Consider the following 26,115-nt stretch of genomic DNA (forward strand, 5'->3'; position numbering starts at 1 on the left):
ATAGGATGTACAATGTCAGTGGAGACTCACCAACAGAAAATGGGGAGGGAGGAGCAAAGCAGGAATAGTTTTAGTATGTTAATGTTACATGTTACTTGTTGCTTGTATGTTAAATGTTGCTCTAATTGCAAGTTGTGCAATATAATATTTATGGTGACCATTAAAGAACATACACAGAAGAAAGAAATAAAAAAGGCTCATCATGAAAAAGCAGCTAAACACAAAAAATAACAGAAAAATGAGAATAAAAAGACAAAGAAGATATAAGACACTCAAAAACAATTAGCAAAATGAATGAAGTAGATACTTCATTTTCAGTAATAACCTTGAATTGTAAATGGTCTAAGCTCCCCATACAAAAGGCAGAGAGTGACAGAATGGACAAAAAAACATGATCTGTCCTTTTGCTGCCTACAAGAAAAACACCTTAGGCATAAGGATACAAACAGAATGAAAATAAAAGGATGGAAAAAATATTCCATGCAACCAGTAACGAAAAAGAGCAGGGATGCTCAGCCATACTGATAAAAGATAAAATAGAATTCAAATCAAAATCTATTACAAGAGATAAAGGAGGACATTACATAATAATAAAAGGGTCCCAATTATAAATACATATTGCAACTAACATCACTGCTCCAAAATAATGAAATACTTATTAATATGAAAGGAGAGATAGATTACTCCACAATAATAGTTTGGGACTTCAACACACCACTTTTGTTTCTAAATAGAACATCTAAAAAGAGGATCAGCAAGGACATTGAGAACATAAATAAAACCATAAGCCAATTTGACCCAATAAAAAAACAAACCAAACCCACTGCTGTCGAGTTGATTCTGACTCATAGCGACCCTACGGGAAAGAGTAGAACTGCCCCATAGAGTTTCCAAGGAGCGCCTGGTGGATTTGAACTGCTGACCTCTTGGGTAGCAGCTGTAGCACTTAACCACTATGCCACCAGGGTTTCCTAATAGACAGATATAAAACATTCCACTCATAACCAGAACACATTTTTCTCCAGTGCACATGGATCTTTTTTCAGGATAGACCACATGCTAGGCCACAAGACAAGTCACAACAAATCTTAAAAGACTGAAATAATAAAGCATCTTTTCTGATCGTAACAGTGCAAAGCTAGAAATCAACAACAGGAAGAATAAAGACAAAAAAAATTACATGGAAACTAAATTAACACACTACTAGAAAGCTATTGGGTCATATAAGAAGTCAAAAGTGAAATAAAAAAATACTTAGACTCAAACAAAAATGAAAGCACAACATATTAAAATCTTTGGGATACAGCAAATGCAGCACTTGAAGGGAAATTCATAGCAATATATGCCTACATTAAAAAAGACAAATCCAAAATCAACAAATCGAACAAACAGAAAAGAGCAAAGACCAAAGCTACAAGAAAAGAAAAAATAAAGATCAGTGCAGAAATAAATGAAATAGATTTAAAAAAAAAAAAGACTCAATAAAACCAGAAGTTGGTTCTTCGAAAAGATCAACAAAACAAACAAACCACTGGCGACAATGACAAAAGAAAAAAAAACACAAGAGGCAAATAACCAAAATAAATGAAACTGAAGACATTAAAACCGATTCAACTGAGACAAATATGATCATAATAGAGTATTATGAAAAATTATAGTTCAATAAATTTGAAAGGGTAGATGAAATGGACAAATTCTTAGAAACACACTAGTTACCTAAACAAACACAAATAGAGGTAGAAAATCTAAACAGACTCCTAACAAAAGAAGAGATTGAAAATGTCATCAAAACACTGCCAACAAGAAAAAGCCCAGTACCAGAGGGCTTCTCTAGGGAATTTTATGATTCAGAGAAGAGTTGACACTAATTCTACTCAAATATTTCAAAAACAAGGAGATGAAGGAGCACCCCCTAATTCATTTTATGAAGCCAGCATCACTCTGATACCGAAACCAGGCAAAGACATCACAAGAAAATTACAGACCAATATCCCTCATGAATAGAGATGCAAACATTTTCAACAAAATTCTAGCCAACAGAATTCAAAAACATATAAAAAATAAATAAGATCATACATTATGATCAAGTGGGATTCATGCCAGGAATGCAAAGGTGGTTCAACATTAAAAATCCAGTCACTGTAATTCACCACATAAAAGCACCACATGATTGTATCAATTAATGCAGAAAAGGCACCTGATGAAACCCAACACCATTTCCTGAACAAAACTCTCAGCAAAATAGGGATAGAAGGTAAATTTATCAACATAATTGAGGGCATACAGGTCCCGTTCCAACAACTCCATCATAAGTCGACTCTGAGGTAAGTTGAGTTTTTTTTACTTTTCATTTTTATTACCTTTTATTAACAGTATTGTTATAAATTCAATATTTGGGGGTTGGAAACATTACATATAAATTTAGATATATTTCAATACATACATACATAAAAAATACACAAATCATAAAAATTTATTCTGATGATGAAAAAGAGCTGGACAATGTTGGCATTTTTCAGTTGTGGTAATAATTCCACTTTTGGAAGGTTCTGGATCATCTGGGCTATTCCTGGGAATAAGAATAGCATTTCTAGTCAGAAAATTAGTGAGAGCTCTCTGTATTGTCCTTTTCTTTTTTTCCTCATATATTCTGCGGTAACATCTCACTGCTTCTTCCATCTGCCTGTCAACTTTAGCAAGGCAATCAGAGTCTGGGTCCACGTATTCAAGCAACTGAAGCCCCTGATGTAGTTTAGAAAACTTATTCTTTCACTGTAAAATTTTTTGACAACTTCTCTCCGTTCTATTCCTCATTATTTCTTTCATCTTAAGCATTTCTTTCCTCTTCAAAATCCATTAAGTCCTGATCTGTCCATTCTCCTTCTTCGTGGTCTATGAGCTGTTCCACATTGGCGACATCAAATTCTAAATTCAGTGCTCTTGCCATATGGATGGTTTTTGACACTGATCTCTTTCATCATGTTATCCTGATCAAATGCTTGGAGTGTGTTCCTATAACTCAGCAGTTTCTTCCAAATCCTTTGCATGCATTTTCCTGTAACTTCCTCCCAGGAAGATGCAATCTTCCAGATATACTAAAGACTATTACAATTCTTCCAGAATCACGTAATGTTACCATCTGTTGCAGCTATTGCCTGAGCAAACAGTTTGCAGGTAGTATACCTCGGAAGTGGTGACTGCCTACCTGCCTCCCTGCACTCAGGCCTCTGAAACCAACCAGACAGACCTCTGGGGAGTCTTCTCCCCCTTCCAGTCAGTGCTGAGGGCTGCTGAGTGCTAGGAAGCAGGCATCTTGAGTGGAGGCTACACACACAGCCGGCATGCTATAGAGGGGTATGGGAAGGCTCTGACAGCAATAAGGCAGACCTCCCTGGGGGTCTGTTCCAAGGATGACAGGCCCTCCCCATCCAACAGTCATCTGCAAGCCAGCTGTGAATTGCTACAGAAGCCCCTGTAGCGAAGTCTGCTGCCACAGTCAACACCCCACCTACTTCCCTGTGTACCCATAGCTCAGGGCTCTGAAATCAACAGGACAAACCTTCCTTAGGGTCAACTTGCATGACATCATCTGCGCCACCTGGCAACTGTCGATTTCCAGGCTTTTGCAAACTGCTACAGAAGGCCCCTGCAGCTGAATCTGCTCCCACACCCAGCACTCTGTATGCCTCCCTATTCACCCCAGATGTCAGGCCTTTGACAACAACAAGACAGACCTTCTGGGGGACAATTTGGTTATATCTCCTCTCCCTTCTGGTTGGTTCTGAAGACTGCTAAGGTTGCTCTGTGCCAGCAAACAGGCATCTTAGTAGAGGCCATATCCACAGCCAACATACCACAAGGCAGGCTCTGAGAGCAACAAAGCAAACCTCCCTGGTGGTCCTTTCAGAGCACGACAACCCTCCCAACCTCTCAGAAGGTGGACTGATACAAAGTCCCACAGAAGGTTCCCTACAGTGAAGCCAGGAGGTGTGTCAACCAAGTGAAGACTGCTCCCCTCACCACCACAGGGCCACCAGGGCTCTGAAACCAATAAGACGGATCTTCTGGGGTTCCTTCTGGAAAGTGCTAGCCCTTCCTCCTTCTGAAACAGAGGGAAGTTGGCCTGTGCATACCCTGAATGCCAGCCAGATATAGTCAGTCCCCACAGAGGAGGGAAAAAAATCTGAGGCAAAACCAAAGGGCAATACCCAGTCCAGAAGAGAGCTTGCTGGGTGTGGGTTTCCCAACTTAAAATGTGGTTACAGCAACAGAGAAGGGAAGGGAGCAACAACCAGAGAGAGGACTGCCTCCCTGGTGGACAGACTGATTAGTGCATGATATCTCCTCAAAGTGGTGGTGCCTGCTGTGTTTGGGAGACATTAAAAGTGTGTATGTTTGGGAGACATTAAAAGTGTATGTTTGGCAGGAGACCAATGGGATACAGACCCCAAATTCTCATGAAAAGACCATACCTAATGGTATGATTGCGACTAGAGGAATCCCAGAGACAATGCTCCCCAGAACTTCTGATGGCACAGGACAGGAACCATCCCCGAAGACAAATCATCAGGCATGAAAAGGACTGGTCAGTGGGGGGAGAGAGATGCTGATGAAGAGTGAGCTAATTAAATCAGGTGGACACTGGAGAGTGTGTTGGCAACTCTTGACCGGAGGGGGGATGGGAAGATAGAGAGAGAGGGAAGATGGCAAAATTGGCACGAAACGAGAGACTGTAAGGGCTGACTCAATAGGGGGAGAGCAAGTGGGAGAAGGGAGTAAGATGTATGTAAACCTACATGTGACAGACTGATTGGAATGGTAAATGTTCACTTGAAGCTTAATAAAAAAAAAAAAAAAAAAGTGTATGTTTGGGAGACATTAAAAGTTGGAAACCAAGATCTGGAACTTCCAGATCCTAATTAATCCAGAAAGGGAGAAGGAGGTATCACAGAGACAGAGAGAGAATGCAAAAGGGGCAAAGGCTGCAGACTCAGCCCACAAGAGATTTTTCCAGTAAGTTATGAATGCAAAACCACAAAATCCTGGGGAGAAATGAGAAAATTAACACCATCAAAAATTCCAGTGCCACAACAAAAAATGACAAGACGAACACTGAAAAATGATGGCTTATCCAAATAAACACAATGAAGGGAATGAAAGCACATCTAGGGATGATCAAATAATGAAAAAATGGAAGAACATGATACAACAATTTTAAATGTAATTACAGTTAACGGAAAACACAGACAAAGATCTCAAAGAAATAAGAAAAACAACGTAAGAAGAAAATGAGGATCTAAAAAAAAAGATGGCAACTAAAAGGGACAGTAACTGAAATGAGAAACACAGTAGAAGGACTTACCAACAGATTTAATGATTAGGCAGAAGAAATAATTAGTGAATTAGAGAATAGTCAGAATTACAGAGGCTGAAGAACACGAAGGCTGAGAACAGTTGAAAGGTGTCATGGGCCAACACCATAAAACCAAAAACCCATTGCTGTCAAGTCGATTCTGACTCATAGCGACCCTGTGGGACAGAGTACAATGGCCCCATACGATTTCCAAGGCTGTGATCTTTATGGGGAGGTCCTGGTGGCATAGTGGTTAAGAGCTATGACTGCTAACCAAAAAGGCCAGCAGTTGGAATCCACCAAGTACTCCTTGGAAACCCTATGGGGCAGTTTTACTCTGTCCTTTAGGGTCACTATGAGTCAGAAACAACTCGACAGCAATTTTTTTTTTTTTTTAATCTTTATGGAAGCAGACTACCACATCTTTCTCCAACAGAGCAGCTGATGGGTTTGAACTGCTGACCTTTTGGTTAGCAGCTGAGTGCTTTAACAACTGCATTGCCAGATTCCTTGGGAAAACATCAAATGGGCTTAATATACACATCATTGGAATTCTAGAAGGAGATGAAAGGGATAGAAGAAATATCTGAAAATAAAATGACAGAAAATTCCCCACATCTAACAAAGAACAGGAATCTACAAATCCAAGAAGCACAAAGAACCCCAAGCAGGATAACCCTAAAGGGATCTACACCATAACACATCATGGTAAAAACCAACACCTGTTGCCATCGAGTTCATTCCGACTCATAGTGACCCTAAGGACAGAGTAGAACTACCCCATAGAGTTTCCAAGGAGCACCTGGTAGATTTGAGCTGCCAGCATTTTGGTTAGTAGCTGTAGCACTTACCCACTGCAACACCAGGGTTTCCCATCACAGTCAGGCTCTCAAAAAGTAAAGATAAAGAGGTCTGCCCACCACCGGCAGAGGAGGCCACGCAGGCAGGTGCAGCTGGTACACCTCATCTGCACGCATTCCACCCTGCCATCTGGCTGCCCAGCCACCAAACTCAGGCTGTTTGACTCTCCTGCCCCAGCTGATGCCACAAGGCAGGAGTGACTGCAGGAGCAGAGGGACTGCACGTCCCTCGCTGGGACAAGATGGGTCCAACTGGCCTCCCAGGGACCCTGTGGGGCAGGTGCATGCCAGACCTTCAACGTCGTGCCGTCTGGCTTCCTGTGGGGTGAGCACTGTAGGACCGGGCACACCCAGGAAACGGCCCTGACTGTCCGCCAGACCAGCCTGTACTTGGTCCGTGAATAGCCTTCTGCCTGACTCTCTGCCCATCTCCAGTGTGACATACTTGGGCACAGATTGGCTACAAGGAACTCCACCGCTCTCAGGCCTGGGTGCGAAATGCCCTAGGGCAAACACACAGTTTCAACTGTTTATTTTCCAATTACCGTGGTACTATCAAACTCAATTCATGGCTTCTTGACTTACACCTTTATTATACAAATATAATCAAAAGTAGCATTTTCAGATTATTGAATGAGGTCGAAACTCACTTCTGGAAATGCCGCCAGACGTGTGTGGCATGTGCATGGATATGCTATGCCAGAACTTTTTAACATAATTTCATTATTTTTGTGCATTACGTACATGTGTGTTACTTATGTGGACACACTATTTGCAAAGAAATACTAAAACCAAAAACCAAACCCAGTGCTGTCAAGTCGATTCCGACTCATAGCGACCCTATAGGACAGAGCAGAACTGCCCCACAGAGCGTCCAAGGAGCGCCTGGCCGATTTGAACTGCCGACCCTTTGGTTAGCAGCCGTAGCATTTAACCACTATGCCACCAGGGTTTCCTGTGAAGAAATACAGTACTCTCTAATTCATTCTATGAAGCAAACATAACCCTGATACCAAAACTAAACAAAGACACAACAAGAAAACTACAGGCCAATAACAAAAATCCTCAACAAAATACTAGCAAACAGAATACAACGACATATTAAGTCATACACCATGACCAAGTGGGGTTTATTCCAGGAATGCAGGGATGGGTCAACATTAGAAAATCAATCAACGTAATACATCACATTAACAGAACAAAGGAAAAGAACATGTCATCTCTATGGATACAGAAAAAGCATTTGATAAAATCCAACACCCTTTCGTGATGAAAACCCTGAAGAAGATTGGAATAGAAGGGAAATTCCTCAGTATGATTCAGGACATACATGAAAAGCCAACAGCCAACATTATCCTTGATGGAAAAGACTGAGAGCATTCTCCTTGAAACCAGGAACAGGACATGGGTGCCTGTTCTCACCACTTCTATTGAATATTGTATTAGAAGTCCTACCCAGAGAAATATGACAAGAAAAAGAAATAAAAGGTATCCAGATTGGAAAAGAACAAGTAAAATTATCTCCATTCACGGATGGTATGATCTTATACATAGAAAATCTCAAAGAACTTACAAAAAAAACTTCTAGAGCTAATAGAGGACTATAGCAAAGTTGCAGGGTACAAGGTCAACAAACAAAAATCAGTTGGATTTCTATACACCAGCAATGAGAAATCTGAAAGGGAAATTAGACAATTACATTTACAATAGCATCTAAGAGAATAAAATACCTAGATTAAATCTTACCAGGGATGTGAAGGGCTTATTCAATAAAAATTACAAAATACTGTTGAAAGCAATTTAAGAAGACTTAAATAAATGAAAAGTTGTTTCACGTTCTTGGGTTAGAAGACAATACTACCCAAAGTGATCTATAGATTCAACACAATCCCAATCAAAATCCCAACAGCTTTCTTTACAGAAACGGGAAAAAAACAATTCTCAACTTTATACGGAATGGCAAGAGGCCCCAAAGAGCTAAAGCAACATTGAAAGAAAAGAACAAAATAGGAGGACTCACAAATATTATACAGCTATAGTAATCAAAACAGCCTTGTACTGCTGTAACAATAGGCACATAGACCAATGGAACAGAATTGAGTCCAAAAGTAAATTCACATACCTGTGGTCAACTGGACATACCTATGAAAGCTAGACAATGAATAAGGAAGACTGAAGAAGAATTGACACCTTTGAATTGTGGTGTTAGCGAAGAATATTGAATATACTGTGGACTGCCAAAAGAACGAACAAATCTGTCTTAGAAGAAGTACAACCAGAATGCTCCTTAGAAGCAAGGATGGCAAGACTGCATCTTAACATAATTTGGACATGTTGTCAGGAGGGATCAGTCCCCCAGAGAAGAACATCGTGCTTGGCAAAGTACAGGGTCAGTGGAAAAGAGGAGGACCCTCAACGAGGTGGACTGACACAGTGACAGCGGCAATGGGCTCAGGCATAACAACGATTGTAAGGATGGCACAGCACAGGGCACTGTTTCATTCTGTTCTGCATAGGGTCGCTATGAGCTGGAACCAACTCGACGGCACCTAATGACAAAAACATGGTCAACAGCAGCCCTGGTGGTGCAGTGGTTAAAAGCTTGGCTGCTAACCAAAAGACTGGCAGTTTGAACCTGCCAACCACTCCTTGGAAACCCTATGAAGAAGTTCTACTCTGTCCTATAAGGTCGCCATGAATCAGAATCAACCTGACTACAATGGGTTTTGGTTTGGTATGGTCAACTGATTTTTGACAAAGGTGCTAAGTCCGCTTGATGGGTAAATAAGAGTCTCTTCAATAAACGGTCCTGGGAAAACTGGATTTCCATATGCAAAAAATGAAACAGAATTCATGCCTCACATGATACACAGAAACAAATTCAAAATGGATTAAGAACCTAAAACCATACAATCCTTGGAAGAAAATGCAAGGGCAACGCTATCAGTCTTAACTTACGAGAACGGATTATCTAATATAATAACGAAACCACAAACAGCAAAAGACAAACTAGGTAGGATTTCATAAAAATTAAAATTTGTTTTGTAAAATTTTATTTAGTTTGTTGTTATTGTTGAGAATATACACAGCAAAACAATGCCAATTCAAGTTTCTACGTCTACCATTCAGTGACACTGCCTACATTCTCTGAGTTGTGCAACCATTCTTACCCTCCTTTTCTGAGTTGCTCCTCCGTGATTAACAGAAATTCACTGCACCCTAAGGTTCCTATCTAATCTTTCCAGTTGCTCTTAACAATTTGATCCCAGCTAGATCTTAAAAAAGCATAATGCACAAGGCAATCATTTTTTACTAATTAAGCTATTTTATTATTTAGTTTTAAGAAGTCTTCAGGAGATACTTTTGGTTTAAGGTTGAAAGGTTATCTCAGAGCAATAGTTTCAGGGGTTCCTCCAACCTTCCTGACTCCAGGAAGTCTGGAGTTCATGAGAAAAATTAAAAACTTTTGTTCAATAAAAGACTTTATTAAAAAAGTGAAAAGGCAAGCTACCGACTTAGAGAATATCTTTGGGAAACATATGTCCCATAAGAATCTAATAACCAAAATATATCTAAAACTTCAACACTTAACAAGAAAAAGCCAAATAGCCAAATCAAAATATGGTCAAAGGACCTGAATAGGTATTTCACACACACACACAAAAAAACCAAAGAGAATATTAAATGGCCACCAAATACATGAAAAGATGCTCAATGTCATCAGCCATTAGGGAGATGCAAATCAAAACCACAACAAGATACCATTTCACTCCCACTAGGATGGCTAGGAAAAAAAACTGGAAAACAAGCGTTGGCAAGGATGTGGGGAAATTGGAACCCTTATCCATTACTAGTGGGAATGCAAAATAATACAGCTGTTGTGGAAAAGTGTGGCAGTTCCTCAAAAAACTAAAAATAGAACTACCATATGACCCAGCAATTTCACTCCTTAATATATACACAAAAGACCTGAAGGCAGAGACTCAAAAAGAGACTTGCACACCCATGTTCACTGCAGCGCTATTCACAACAGACAAAAGGTAGGAACGACCTAAACGCCCAGCAACAGATAAATGGATTAACAAAATGTGGTACATAAATACAATGGAACATTACTTAGAGAAATGAAATCTTGATACATTCTACAATATGATGGAGCTTGAGGACATTATGCTGTATGAAATAAATCAATCACAAAAGGACAAACGTAGTATGACCTCATTTATATAAAAAGACAAGAACAGGCAAATGTATAGAGACCAAAGTTTATTTGTGGTGACCTGGGATGGGACTGAGGGGTAAAGGGGAAGTCACTGCTTATGTAGAACTGAATTTCAGTTTATGTGACGGAAAAATTGCATTGATTAAGGGTAAGAATTGCACAGCTGGCTAATGAAACTGATGTCAATAAGTTGTGCACCTGTAAAAAGCTGAATTGGCAAATGTGTGATATATTTACAACAACAACAAAATGAGCAGCTGCTAAGCCTGCTTATGTACATCCAAATACCTCATTGGATTTGGTTTCTTGGTTTGGGGTTTACTGTCATGGTTTTATGGGATATCCCAGTTAACTGGCCTAGTATCGTGCTTAGTGCTTCTGTTCTACCTCCTAGTTCTTTGTACAGTGCCTAGGGTCTTAAAACTTGCAAGTGGCCATCCAAGGCACAATAACTGGTTTCTATTCACCAGGAGCAACAGAGGAAGAAGGAGGGTCAGGAATAGAAGGAGGAAATAGAATGTGTGGCTAATTGCGTCTATGAACAACTGCTCCCTTTGCTATGAGATCAGAAGAACCAGACGGTGCCCAGCTACATTACTGAACATTTTGACCAAAGATTCTACAGCAGAATCTTGATCAAAAGGGGGGAAATGCTGACATCTTCAAGCCTTGGAAGGCTGGATTAACCCTTGAAAATGTTGCCCTGAGATAACTTTTAAACCTTAAACCATAAATACTCCCTGAAGTCTTCTTTAAACTAAACAATATTTAATTAGTAAAGGATATATGCTTTGAGCATTGTTGTCTTTTAAGAACCATCTACATGAAATCAAGTTGACAACGGCAGGTCAAAAAATCATATAGAAAACTTAAGAGGGCAGTGAATTCATGTTCATGGGGAACAAATTAGAAAAGGAGGGTAAGAATGTTTGCCTAACTTGAAGAATGTAATCAATGTTACTGAATTTTACGTGTGGAAATTGCTGAATTAGTGTATGTTCTGCCGTGCATATTCTCATCAACAATGAAAACATTTATAGGTTCTCAGTCCATGCAATAAAAGGGATGAAGAAAATGTAGATGTAAGGACAATCCTAGCAGAAAAGTGCCCAGTACGTTCCGCCTGCCCAACAGCCCTAGTTACCCCCACCCCCAATCGCAGATCAGTCAGGTTCACAAAGTGACACAACTGAGCACACACAGTATTTTCAGGAGGCAGAGTCAACGTCTAGGAGAAGGTATGGGGCACTCTCAGGATTTGGGGCTGGAGGCAGAGGGAACAACAGGACAGGACAAGGAGCAGTGGGTCACTAGACACATCAGAACCACCACACGGGCTCACCTGTAGCCTCTGGTGTTGTCAGCGCGACGTGCGGCAGAAACAAAGGTCAATTCCGACTTTAAATTTGAAGGAAATTGTTGTGACGGGCATTGATAACAGACCCTCAAAATCACGTGGTAACTGTTTTACCGGTTTCTCTGGCCATAGGCACCCCATAAACGAATAATCAGCTTCCGGGATAGATGACTCTCGGTATCTGATCAACTGCCAAATCATGTAAAATCACTTCATGACGAATAGTCTGCTTAACAATGACTGTGCTAGCCCAGAAGTAATCACTGGTTTCCAGTACGATGTGACTTAGAGCAAAGACTGCGGGCAGACAGACTGACACATGGAATGAACCAGATACGATAAAACCATTGATCGTGGGAGCTAAGGCCACGTGTGTCTGTCGCATCACCACACAAGGTAACTACATATTGCCTACCCGGTAACGTTAGGTCAACCTCAGACAGTTATAAATCATGGTAGTCAACTCTGAAAACATGATCATCACTATTTATTATTAGGGCAAATTGTCAGGACAAATGAATGAGTGAACAGTGACTACTGACACCCTGAGGTTTTCCTCATTTTGCCAGCACTGATTATGTATGGCTGTAAATGGCCATGATCCCAGGAGACGTCATCGGCGATGCTGCCCAGATGGGGTTCCATGTCATCCACGTTCTTTTCAAGGCTACACAGGATTCTATTCAAGTAAGAGTCATAACGTGCCTATCTGCTCCCTGCTACCCAGCATGCAGTTGTTTCCAGTTTCTGCTGTTAAAGCTTGTTCAGCTGGAACCTTCTTTGTGCAAAGGATGTGTGCGAGAAGCTGAGTCCAGGCTGAGGTGTCTGATGGTACCCAATTCTAACCACATACACAGCCCTCTCTTTATAAAAAAGCTCTGTATTAGTTCTGCATAAATTAACTATCGGTAAGTCAAGTAATAAATTATTTTACAAACGAAAGCATTCTTCTGTATTAACAATCAACTCTAACTCAACTCTGATTCGACAGTATTTAGTGTTTGGGTTTTTGCATACTGAAATGTCTTAAAGCGGGTGATCCTATAGGCTGGAGGGTCGGGTGGATGTGGGGGATGGGAAATAAGACAGGCCACCCAGGTGTTAATCTGCAAGGTGTCTTCAGTGCACTGTTACCCTTGCAGCTCTCGGTACACCTGCATTTTACACCATTCCCCAGTCTCAGAGTGCTCAGGTGAACAGGAGGGCGGAGAGGGATGTCAGACACCCTGGGACTCTGCAGCATGCATTTTAAAATGTGCTGTCAGCACAGCACATTCATCAGTCACTGAACCTGAATGTTCTAGAACTAGAAGGGACCTGATTTGTCAGTGATTTGGCTTTTGTGAGAACGGATTAAAAGATTCAGGACCCACAGAGCTGCACGGCTGCCAGGACGGCAGTCCCAGCCTCCACTAGGGCTCCTAGGAGAGGGCTGGGGACACGCATTGCCTGGCCTTGCTCTCTGTCCACCATGAGGACAGGTGTCACGTGATACCCTAACAGACTGCAGACGTCTGCCGAGAATCCAGCAGTCTCCCATGAAGCCTGCCATTAGAGACAGTATCAGGTATGTGAAACGGCACACTTCTCATGAATTTTTCTTTCTTTTGTAAATTGTTATTTTTCATAAAAATACGTTATCTATTCTAAGCTGCCATTACGTTAACTTGTTTATTAGTTTTTAAATTAAGTCATAAATACTTAAAAATTCTCCATTTAAATTTCGATATTTAAATATTAATATAACCCACATAGCCTACACCAACAAAAGCTCTTTGGGATCCTCAATAATTTGGAAGAGTGTAAGGGGTCATGAGAAACAGGTTTCAGCCTGTGGATGTGGTTCACTGCCTTCCCCTGCTCTGCCACTTCCATCACCTAAGATGTGCACTTTCCAAAAGTTCTCATTAGTTGAGACACCTGATCATGACCCAACAGACGTTACTGCAGCCACCCCTACACTTGAGATTGACATACATTGGTAAGTTTGCATAGAAAACCTACAAAACCTAACAGAACATGAGAGTTCACAGGTGGTGCCTGGAAACACAGAAGGTGCAAAGTAGGGCAAGAGCATGGGTCACGTCTGGGAACCTGGACCTGGCCCCTGGCATACCTGTGTGGTTGTGACATGGGAGGCCTCTGTGGGATGCTGGGATGCCCCTCCTAGCACATTAATGTCCAGGACACGTGGTGTGTGTGTGTGTGCATGCGGGGGGCAGGTCCTTGCAGGAGACCATCAAGTTTGGGGTACTCGTCAGCAGAAACAAAGCTGGGAGCAGAGGCTGGACCTGCTCTGCTTCGAGAAGGTGCTCCTGGTGGTCTCCTGTTGACCACCCTTCACAGGGAGGCCAAAAGCATAGCCTGCCCAAACCTCAGGCTGCTCACAACTACCACCCAGGTATGAGCTAGACAGACCCTGGTCACCTGCAGCTCTGGCCATTCTGATGGGTACATACCATGTTCTCAGGAGGTGCAGCAGGACAGGCAGCGGGGTGGGGTGAGGCCTTTAGCAAGGAGGTCTGGAGACCCGGTGGTGTAGCCAGAGGACCATGCTCTCAGAGAAAACCCAAAGCTTCCCACAAGTGCTGGCCCTGCCCCACTACAAAATGGGCTGGGTGGACCAGAGCAGGGGTGGAGGCTTGTGTACCAGCAACAAAAACGCTGGCCTATCGCAGTCAACACAATATCCTTACATGACTGCTCGTGATGGCCAAAAGGGAAGGCAGGGCTGAGGGGGGCTCCTCCAGGCACATACCTTGCACTTGACTTCATACTCCTTCAGGATTTCTGTGAACCGTTCTTCCTGAGAGAGGAGCTCGGTGCTCTGTGGCTCCAGCTGAAGTCAGACCCAGACAGAAAGCGACAACGGCAGAGAATGCTGAGACAGGGCCTCTCGGGCCGGGTGGCCCCTGGGAGGCCACCTCCTCACCTTACCTATGAGAAGCCAACTGCCCCCCTCCAGTATCTCCAGGAACAGCCATTTAGTCCTCCCACCCCTAACGTTGTTTAAAAGGGGGCAGGGGGATTTTCCAATTTATTCAGGTCCTGGAGCCTATGATGCCCTCCTGTCCTCCTCCTGCTTCTCCGCTTACTTCCCCCTCCCCCATCCTTTTGTGATGGGGTGGAGCCAGGGAAGGTCAGTGGAGGCTCACACGTGGGCACTGAGCTCTAAGCTCGTCCTGGGCACTAGTGGGTCCCAGCCTTATCACTACAGAGGCCACATTGTGCTGGGCAGTTCTGGGTCACAGTGGCTTCTCCCGAAAGCGGAAAACAAGGAAAGTCACTGTAGTGGCTTTCTCTCCTATAGGAATAAAACTAAGTTCTATCACCCATGTATTCTTTTGCAGGACATGACCCACCCTCCTGGCCGCGGCTCTAGCAGAAAAGAGGCTCAGAATGAGCAGAAGCACTTGCCTTGTCCTTCAGTACAAACTCAAGGTCATTCTGCAGTTTCAGGACCAGCTTTTCTGATTCTGAATGTTTCTCCACAACTTCAAAAATCTCCTTCTGTAACCGACTGTTTTCCTACAGGACACAAGCCAGTGGTTTACCAGGTGTAGAATAGAGAGAAGGAAGACGATGGCAATCCTCTTCCTCACCCCTCCTTTAGGGAAAGGCTCACTCTCAGCAGTGTCGCAATCAGGCAGGCAGCCTAGCCCCTTAGCCAGGCACACACCCCCAGGTGCCTAAAGCTTCCCCATTGTCTCCTCTGCTCCTGCCGAGAGCTCAACGAGGCGATGCGATAGCTAGGAGAAGGCTGGAGACGAGAGCTCAACAAGGTGATGCGATAGCTAGGAGAAGGCTGGAGACGAGAGCTCAACAAGGCGATGTGATAGCTAGGAGAAGGCTGGAGATGCAATAGCTAGGAGAAGGCTGGAGATGCGATAGCTAGGAGAAGGCGGGAGACGAGAGCTCAACAAGGCGATGTGATAGCTAGGAGAAGGCTGGAGATGCGATAGCTAGGAGAAGGCTGGAGATGCGATAGCTAGGAGAAGGCTGGAGACGAGAGCTCAACAAGGCGATGCAATAGCTAGGAGAAGGCTGGAGACGAGAGCTCAACAAGGCGATGCGATAGCTAGGAGAAGGCTGGAGATGCATCACTTCTGAACGTATTTCTAAACGAGGGAGTTGAAACTGCACCAGTACAGCCCCGATGGCCATGTGGAAAGAAGCCTAGCATTTGTGGACACCAGGAAGCTGCAGCAAGAGGTCAGGAGGACATGGAATTGTTTCTGGGATGTGGTGGTCAATCGAGACCCAAGGGTCTGCTGAGTTCTCTGTGGGCTCGGAAAGCCAGGAGCTGGAGTGCAAGACAGAGTTCAAGGGAGGAAGGGAGGACAGAACAGGAAAGAAACCACAGCTGTGGCTGGGATGGAAAAGAAGGCAGGCAGGCAGGAGGGCAGGAGGGGCCGGGAACAGAGGCTGTGTGGGATATCCAGCTCAGCTCAGCCTGCCCCTCACCTGACACATCATTCTCTCCCCAGAGGCCTCATGGTTGGGGCATGGGATCTTGGCCCACCTGTGTCTCCTGAGGGACAAGCCAAGCTCAGCCTGACCCTTATCTGACACCTCATCCTCTCCCCGGAGGCCTCACAGCTGGGGCATGGGATCTTGGCCACCTGTCTCTCCTGAGGGACTGGCCAACTGGGGCCAGAGGCAGGGTGTGGTATGGGTCGTATGACAGACAAGCTCACAAATCTCCTCAGCTCCAGGACACACACTTGGGCTCCTGCAGGGTAGGCTTTAGGTTCTGATCTTTTTCACTAATCTCACAATGTGGTCCTGGTCTCTGGGGGTACAGGGGTGACAACTGCTGCTGGAGACCTTCCCTGACCCCCATCTACCAGCCCAGGGCAGAGGGCAGGAGCCATGAAAGCTCTGCACTGTGCTGGTCGTCCTCCTCCCTCCTCGAATGCTAAGAACAGGAAGGAGCAGTACCACCCCCGAAACCCAGGCCTGCCCTCCTCCAGTCACCTGCCTTAGGCCACAGGCATTAAGCCCAGGTACTTGCCTGAACCATGTTAGTAACTCTTCTATACCTTCTTCCTGTCTGGCTGCAGGGATGGGGAGAACGGCTCTTTTTGCCCTGGCTGAGCAACATGACATCTCCCTGGCTGTGGCGAATTTCCCTTAGTTCAAAAATCACAGGCATTTCCCTCCCCAAGGCCCTGGAGGTGCCGGGTCTGGCTGTGGCCATTGTCAGGGAACGTGGGTGTGAGAGGAGATCCAAGTCCCACAACCTCCCCAGCTTCCCGCTGTCATGTTTTCCTTGGGTACCACCCTGCTACCTTTAGGGCCAGCGCCAGCTTTTCCCGCAGGCAGGCCTCCTCCCTGCGCAGGGCTGCGAGGTCCTCCTCCAGCCTAGCCCTCTGCCTGCTGGTCTGCTGCCAGAGCAGCTCTCGCTCCATCTCCATCTCTGAGCGAAGCAGGGCGAGCCGTCCGTGGTACCCCTGCTCCAGGTGTCTGCAATACACACACAGCCAAGTCTGCAGGCGTCTCTTTAACACGTCCCTGGGCCACCTCCCCAGTGTCTCACATGGCCCCACCTTCTTGGAGCTTGCGTGGCCCCTGACATCTAGGCCACACAGTTCTGGACTCCATGATCTCCTGTTTGATAGAAGGTGGTCATCTTCCCTTCCCTCAACTTGCTGTGAGTGCTGAGGGAAAGGTCGCACAGTGGACATTGCCTTCACTGCTGGCCCATCTGAGGGGAGGGGCCCCACATACAGCCAAGCAGCGAAGTGGGCCAGCTTTCTGACTGAGCAGGTGCAAGTGAGGCCCCTGCATCATTTAGGCTGTTCCTGCTTTCCTCTCGTTTTCTAAGGCACACGGCTGGGCTGGTGTACAGTCATCAGAACTGGGAGCCTCGACACACTCTCCTGCTTCCCCCCCGCCCCCCGCCCATGCCAGACTGAGCCCCTCACCAGTCTTGTGTTGGAGAAGAGGAGCCTAAAGGGCTCGACTCACCCAAGGGACAAGGGGCAAAATAGCTGGACTCTCTAACAGACCTCTCTTCTGCCAGTGAGGGAGGACAGGCAAGGCTGTGGGCACTGCTAAGGAGAGCTAGGAATGTACCATTTCTTACAGCCTCAGGTGTACCTAGGAGAACACCCTTAACGAGCAAAGGGTTCAGTAAGGTGAGCCATCAGCTGAGTGTGGCCAGTGGCTTCTGGCAGACTGCTCCCCATGGTAGGGGCGAAGTAGCCCCTTTCCCTGCTGCAGTGTGGCTAGGTTTTCTTATGTCCTTTCCTCTGGCCTGTCGGCCACCACACACACCATGCAGAGCCCTCCCTGGCATTGCTCAGTGCCAAGGGCGATGAAAGGTCAGAAGGCAGTCTTTGGGCGCCTTCTGCTGTACCAGGAGCCTCGCTGCTGAGCTCCTGAAGCTGTTTGCTGAAACATATGGCAAAACACCCATCTCACTGATCACAAGCATATACCTGGGTGGTAAAAGGCCTCAGTCTGAGCAGCACAGGCCCAGTGGATGAAGCGAGCAGGGGCAGGTAAAGAGTGAGAAGCCAGTGCACACTGCACCAGCCCCACTTACAGAGTAGACTCAATGCCTCTATTGCACCCTCTTCTTTGAAGGAAGAACAGTCCTGTGATGGCTAGGCTGTGGTGCCCAGCTGTTTGGTCACACACTGGTCAAGGTATTGCTATGAAAGCATTTACATGTGATTAGCATTTCAATCAGCCAGTCTTAAGTAAAGCAGATTACCCTCCACAATGTGGGTGGGCCTCATCCAATGAGTTGAAGGCCTCAGGAGCAGAAGCTGAAGTCTCTGGAGGGAGAAGGATTTCGCTTCAAGACTGTAGGCATTCTGCAGGAGTCTCCAACCTGATGCCTGACTTATGGATTTTGGACTTGCCCAGCCTCACAATTATACGAGCCAATTCTTTAAATAAATGAATCTTTCTGTCTGTCCGTCCATCCACCCATATCTTACTGGTTCTGTTTCTCCAAAGACCCTCACTAATACAAAACCCAAAGATGCATCTTCTGGTTCTACTGACTCAGGTAAATGGCGGGGTTGGGGGGTGAGGGGGTCCTCAACTAACCAGAAAGTGGTCATGAACTATAGCTCTGCCACTCCGGTAGCCACGTGTCTTCACTTGCCCTCTAGTCAGAGCTAGAGGTACCAGGTGGGGGACAGTTGCTGGCTCTACCAAACCAGGCTCTGGCCCCAGGAACTGTGCACCAGTGGGACCTACTTGATCTTCCGCTCAGCGAGCTGTTCCATGGCGGAGTGGCAGTCGTCCATCTCTGTCACAAACTCCAGGTTCCTCTTCTCGGCCTTCTCCAGGTCCTGCCTCGCCTTGTCTCGCTCCTTCACCATCTGTTCCATTTGCCCCCTGCCCACAGGAAGGAGACATTGTCAAATGCAGATACCACCGACAGGCTGGCCCACCACAAAAGCACACACCCTGTTGCAGGCCTCATAGCTCTGGGTCTGCGTAAGTGATAAAAAGGCCGGCACGAACAGTGCTGAATGTGGGCTAGCATAGTCTCAGAGCCTCATGTGACCTCCAATCACCTTCGAAGGCAGGTTCTATAATTGTGTCCATTTTACAAATGTGTATGCTGAGAGAGAAGTTAAATGACTTGCCAAGAAAAGTTTCTAAGATTCTGAATCCAGGAAACCTGACCCTAGAGCCCTGGCAGTGTGCCATACCTCCAGACAGCCCCAGAACATGTGACCATTTACCCGTGCGCCCTCTTGACTCCAGCCAGGCAGTGGGCTCCTTATATCCCCAGCACCTAGTCCGGAATTAGATGTGTGAAGGGAGAAGGAGGCTGCCTGCCCTGCCCAGTCACAGCCTTGCCACAGGAGCAGCCTGGGATTCAAATGAGTGCAGATGAGTCACTCAGATCCAAAGGCAATTCGTGTGTGTGGCCACCCCAGGCCATGGCCAAGATTCTGTGCAAATAGCCTTGGGGCACCCACTACTCTGGGGAATGTTTCTCCCACCAAAGGAGCAATGAGGAGCTTTTTCTCCCTTCCACCCTCCCAAGGCAAAGGTAAAAACTTGGGCACAATCATTCTCTCGTTCCATCTGCAGAGCTACCTGAGGTCAGAAGGTCATCTACCAGTACCTAAGAAGACAGCAGTCTTTAGGATCGGTGTCATTACTTCTGTTGCTTCTGAATAACTTAGCACCTAAGATGGTGTTCTCATGAAGGCCACACTCAGGGAAATGCTCTGAAGGATCAGTGACACCATGTTGCACTGGCTGAGATTCTGAAGAGTCTAACTTCTTTGTTAGGTGCCATCGAGTTGGTTCCAACTCATTGCGACCCTACGTACCACAGAACGCAACACGGCCATCCTTTCAATCCTTGTTATGCTTGAGCTCATTGTTGCAGCCACTGTGTCAATCCATCTCGTTGAGGGTCTTCCTCTTTTCCACTGACCCTGTACTCTGCCAAGCATGATGTCCTTCTCCAGGGACTGATCCCTCCTGACAACCTGTCCAAAGTATGTAAGACACAGTCTCATCATTCTTGCTTCTAAGGAGTATTCTGGCTGTACTTCGTCCAAGATAGATTTGTCCATCCTTTTGGCAGTCCATGGTATATTCAACATTCTTCGCCAACACCACAATTCAAAGGTGTCAACTCTTCTTCGGTCTTCCTTATTCATTGTCCAGCTTTCATATGCATATTATGTGACTGAAAATACCATGGCTTGGGTCAGGCGCACCTTAGTCTTCAAGGTGACATCTTTGCTTTTCAACACTTTAAAGAGGTCCTTTGCAGCAGATTTACCCGATGCAATGCGTCTTTTGATTTCTTGACTGCTGCTTCCATGGCTGTTGATTGTGTATCCAAGTAAAATAAAAGCCTTGACAACTTCAATCTTTTCTCTGTTTATCATGTTGTGGCTTATTGGTCCAGTTGTGAGGATTTTTGTTTTCTTTGTATTGAGGTGTAATCCATAATGAAGGCTGTGGTCCTTGATCTTCATAAGTGTTCTAAGTCCTCTTACTTTCAGCAAGCAAGGTTGTGTCATCTGACTAACCCAGGTTGTTAATGAGTCTTCTGCCAATCCTGATGCCCCGTTCTTCTTCATACAGTCCAGCTTCTCAGATTATTTGCTCAGCATACAGGTTGAATAGGTATGATGAAAGAATACAACTCTGACTCACACCTCTCCTGACTCTAAGCTATGCAGTATCCCCTTGTTCTGTCTGAACAACTGCCTCTTGATCTATGTAAAGGTTCCTCAGAAGCACAATTAAGTGTTCTGGAATTCCCATTTTTTGCAATGTTATCCATAATTTGTTATGATTCACACAGTCGAATGCCTTTGCATTGTCAATAAAACACAGGTAAACATCCTTCTGGTATTCTCTGTTTTCAGCCAGGATCCATCTGACATCAGCAATGATATCCCTGGATCTACGTCCTCTTCTGAAACTGGCCTGAATTTCTGGCAGTTCCCTGTTGATACACTGCTGCAGCCAGTTTTGAATGATCTTCAGCAAAATTTTACTTGTGTGTGATATTAATTATATTGCTTGATAATTTCTGCGTTCGGGTGGATCGCCTTTCTTGGGAACATGCATAAATATGGATCTCTTTCAGTCAGTTGGCCAGGAAGCTGTCTTCCATATTTCTTGGCATAGACAGGCAAGCACTCGCACTGCATCCGTTTGTTGAAACATCTCAATTGATATTCTGTCAATTCCTAGAGCCTTGTTCTTCACCAATGCCTTCATTGCAGCTTGGACTTCCTCCCTCAGCACCATCGGTTTCTAATCATATGCTACATCTTGAAATGGCTGAACATTGACTAATTCTTTTTTGGTATAATGACTCTGTGTATTCCTTCCATCTTCTTTTGATGCTTCCTGCGTCATTTAATATTTTCCCCATAGAATCCTTCACTATTGCAACTCGAGGCTTGAATTTTTTCTTCAGTTCTTTTAGCTTGAGAAACGCGAAGCGTGTTCTTTCTTTTTGGTTTTCTATCTCCAGCTCTTTGCACATGTCATTGTAATACTAACTTCTTTAGCTGCATATTAATTTTGTCCTAATTGACATCAGGATTTACTCCAATACAACAGAGTGATCAAAAGGGTGCCTTGGCCAAGTTACTCAATCTCTCTATGCCTCAGTTTCCCTGTCTATAAAGAATGCTAATAATAGAACCTACTTAAGGGTTTGCCCGAATTAACAAAGACAAAGGCAGGCACACTGCCTGAGCAAGGCAAGTGCTCAACAAATAATTGCCATTATTAGTATTGCTATTAATAATAACATAAACCTATGGACATCTGTCATTGAGACTGACACATAAAATAACCAGCTGAGTCAAGGCAGAGCTCTGCTGAAGTGGAACACGGGACTCCTGGCCCACCTGCTGCCTTGCCCTCGGTGGCAACATCTGAGAAGCATCTTTGTGCCAGCCAGGGGGCTCCAGCCTGGGGGGTCCAGCCAGGTGGATCCAGCCTGGGGGGTCTAGCCAGGGGACTCCAGCCTGGGGGCTCCAGCCAGGTGGCTCCAGCCTGGGGGCTCCAGCCAGATGGCTCCAGCCCGGGGGCTCCAGCCAAGTGGCTCCAGCCAGGTGACTCCAGCCAGGTGACTCCAGCCTGGGGGCCCTGCTGGCTGATGTTCAGGACACTTTCCAGCCACAAAAGGCTTCAACCTCTGCATTAGGCAGCACAGCATCAGCTGGGTAAGTTTCAAGTTTGGATCCTGCTGTTTGGGATCTTGATAAAGGGATTAGGTGAGGACCTGAGATACAGTTTTCTAAGCTTCTCACCAAATATGCAGGAAGACTAGGTAACCCAAAAATTCTGTGTCAATAAAAACCCAAGAAGGCAGCCTGGACAGGTCAGTCACTCCTTAGGTCCTGTTCAGACCAGGCAAATGTCCCTCTCGCTATACCAGGGACCCCTTTCCTTGTCCCACCTCAAGGGCTGGCTATGGAGTCCTCCCCTCACCCCCACCAGGACTGGCTATTTGGGGGTGAAAGGGGCAGGCAAGGAGACAGCCCAGGTCCTGTCAGTCCTGGATTCCCCAGAGGCCGGCCTGGCCAGTGCGCCACCCAGTGCCCGCTGTAAGCCTTCAAGACCTCTTACTGGAGGTAGGTCAGCTCCTGTCGGTAGGAGGCCAGGGCTGCTTGCTGAGTGACACCAGTGACCATCATGAGCTCATTGTCGAAAGCCCAGGACAGCTCCAGAAGGTCCACCTCCTCATCCACACTGAAGTCAAGGTTCTAGAAATAAGAAACCCCGAGGGGCAGGTAAAATGAGTTTACTTCTCTAAACAGACACATCCTGGCTCCACAAGGGACAGTCCCCGCACCCCAATCCAGTTTCCTATCATGGGGCGCCGGTAGCTTTCTAGCCAGCCCATGTTTCTTCCTCTTGGGAGGACCCCCTCCCCACTCTAACTTTCAGGAACTCTGGTGGGGCTCTCAATGAGGGAGGGGTCTCACTGTGCCTGCCCGAGGGACATATTAGGAGGGGCACGTAGAGTACTTCATGGGGATTAACAGAGAGACAGAGAAGGAGAAAGGTCCTTTTCCCTCCTCTGAAATCAATTGTTATAAAGACTGCATGAGCCTTGTGGAAATCCAAGGAGGAGACTTTACCTGAGGCTAAGGCCACCAGAGAAGCAAGCAGAGGAGATCCGGAAGAGAGTTCTGACCTGGGCATTTAGACCTAGCGGCGCCTGCGTCAGCTCCCCCAGCTGCCCACCAAGGTGGGCCACTAACATTCTCCTTTCTGCTTAAGCTATTTTGAGCTGGGTTTTTGCCATTTCGAGGTAAATGAATCCGAAAAGAAATTCCTGACATGTGACATATGTAATCAGTTCTGACACCTATTTCATATCTCAATGAAACGTATGTACAGATCTGTGATTCTGTTGGTAAAAAAATGATGTATCAGAGAGGAAAATGAGCCATGGCCAAAAGTGTTCCAGAGTGAAACCTTCTTTCTCCCTCAGAATTTTGAAAAATAAGCTTAAAAAAAAAGAATACGTTATGTGCATCTTAGCACACATATGCAAACAACAGAACAATGAACACCCATATGCCCTTCAGCTCAAATGACCAGTCATTACTATTTTGCCACATTTGCTGTTTTAGAGTATTCTTGACCACTACTTCCCACTCTGAACAGTTATGTTAAGTCCAGAGGCAGGAGACAGACACATCCAAGTCTGCAAGAGAGTGTGCTACAACGTTCCCAGATCACACGTCAGAACCATATACGCTTCCTTTTTTAATCTACAAAATGAGGATGTGAATTTTCTGCTGCTTCCCCTACTTCCCAAGCTGCTTCTAAAGAGAAATGACATTAAGGGTGATGTACATGGAGCAGTCTGGGAAGTTAAAGCTGATATTACACAAACGTAAACTTCCCAGCAATAATACCACTTGATAGGCTGAAAAGTCACAACTGAAACAAGTCACACCAACAAATTTTGATCAAGAAGGGAGTCACCGAAAACAACCATGGGGTGTGAGAAGGCCAGCCTCCAAGATGGCTCCGGTGGGCCTCGCCTGCGGGTATTCACGTCTTGTGTACTCCCATGCCGCTCTGAGGAGTGCTGACCTATATGACCACTAGAATACTGAGGAAATAACAGATTGGGACTTCCAGCCTAGGTCATAAAAGACATGCAGCTTCTGCTTAACTCCAAGAGCCAGTCACCATGCTGGGGCGATACTCAAGCAGCCCCACAGAAAATCCTGAAGCAAATATCACCCTACCTGCCACGTGAAGGAGCCACCTTGGAAGCTAATCCTCAGCCCCAGTTGGACCTTGAGATGACAACAGCACTGGCTAACATCTGACTGAAAGCTCCTGAGAGGCTCCACCCAGCTGAACCCTCCCTAATTCCCGGCCACTGCAAGTATGTGAAACAGTGGATGTCCGCTGTGCAACCATCTGTTAGAAGTGGTGGATACCCAATACAGGCTCTCCTCACAGAGCAGCTCCAGAATGAACGGTGCTATCTCGGCCACTGTCTCGAGCACAGGTAAAAAGTGCAACTAAAATGGTTAGAGGTCAGGAGAAGCTGGTTATGAGATACCAGGACATGCACATGCCACGGGGTGGGTGTTTCTTTCCCTGGGAGAGGCCTTCTTCAGCACACATCCTCACTGCTCTGGGAGAGGCCAGCAGCCTTGGACGGCCAGTTAAGTAATTATCAAGAGTATACACAGAAAGGGTCCTGCCTGATTCACTGATTGCCTGCTCATCCTCCCCGGCTGAGCCTCAGTCTCACGGCTTGTAAAGTGGCAGCTGTAAAACCCCGGCTGAGTCTCAGCCTCCTGGCTTGTAAAAAGGCAGAGCTGTAACACCTTACAGGGCTGTCCTAAGCATGAAGTGAAGTCACACACTGAAAGCTTCTTGCATGGGACTAGGGTGCCTGAGAGGAGTTCAATAAACAGAACTCTGTTTTCAATAAATGGAATATGAAAATCTCGTCAAAACCAAAACCTGAAAGCAACTAGTAAATTACAAATTTCTATAGAGATGAAAACACTCTCTACTATTAGGAAAGCAATAAAAAAGTAAATCCTGCAATGTGAGAAACAAGGATGAGACAAGGCACCCAGTGCACCTCTAAATGCCTGTGAGTCGGGAGCAAGCTTTCAGAGAGGACCTCCCAAGTGCGGGCACCTTTCCTCTTTGCAATTTCCCCACAGTGTGCAGTTTTCAGAGGTGCTTTCAGGACAAGCCTGAGACGTGTCAGGCCTGGCTCTGGGGTCCAGGCCCTGCCCAGTTGCTGGCTGTCTGGGATTCTGAGATGTGAAATTAGGTCCCGGAAGGTCTCCATCCAAGGATCAGCCACACTGGTTTAAAGGCTGACTTTGGGCTCCTTTGTGTACTGATGTCTGTACTAATAGGAACATTTTTGGAGGCAACTTGACAGAGCTTATCAAGAATTAAAATATATATCACTTCCAGGAATCTATCCTACAGAAACAGTATGAGGATTTATTACAGGAAAAACATACATATGCATGTATGTCGAACAACAGGAAAACATCACGTAAATTAACATGCTATACAGTATGAGCAATTTTGCAAAAAAAAAAAAAAAAAAGGTATGTATAAATACACATTTATTCTATCTGCAAGGAGACCACTCTGCAGGGCAGCCAGGGGGAACAGGGCAGGGCAGAAGGGGAGAGGCTTTCTCTTTCATTCTCTATATTCCTATACAGTGTTTTACAATGGGAAGGGAAATTTGGAAATGAAAATAATGAATATACTTTCAGGGAAGGACTAGCTCCTGTCCTGGCCCTGGTGAGCGAGTAGCCTGGGGTTTGGCCACTGTAGCTCTCCACGACTCCTC

At 45.4% G+C, this 26,115-nt stretch overlaps 1 protein-coding gene across 5 annotated transcripts in view; it reads right to left on the reverse strand.

Annotated features, from left to right (window-relative positions):
* The window catches only part of NINL (ninein like), a 238,932-nt gene that overhangs the window by 61,621 nt on the left and 151,196 nt on the right, over positions 1-26,115 (reverse strand). For all 5 annotated transcript variants that reach the window (XM_049869354.1, XM_049869353.1, XM_049869352.1 and 2 more), the window contains 5 exons: positions 22,881-23,017; positions 19,008-19,148; positions 17,084-17,258; positions 15,210-15,320; positions 14,551-14,631 (listed from right to left, as the gene is read on the reverse strand). In XM_049869354.1, the coding sequence (XP_049725311.1) occupies positions 14,551-14,631; positions 15,210-15,320; positions 17,084-17,258; positions 19,008-19,148; positions 22,881-23,017 (645 nt within the window). The remainder of the gene's footprint in view (positions 1-14,550; positions 14,632-15,209; positions 15,321-17,083; positions 17,259-19,007; positions 19,149-22,880; positions 23,018-26,115) is intronic.

The sequence above is a fragment of the Elephas maximus genome, chromosome 25, assembly GCF_024166365.1.
Source record: "Elephas maximus indicus isolate mEleMax1 chromosome 25, mEleMax1 primary haplotype, whole genome shotgun sequence".
Lineage (NCBI taxonomy): Eukaryota > Metazoa > Chordata > Mammalia > Proboscidea > Elephantidae > Elephas > Elephas maximus.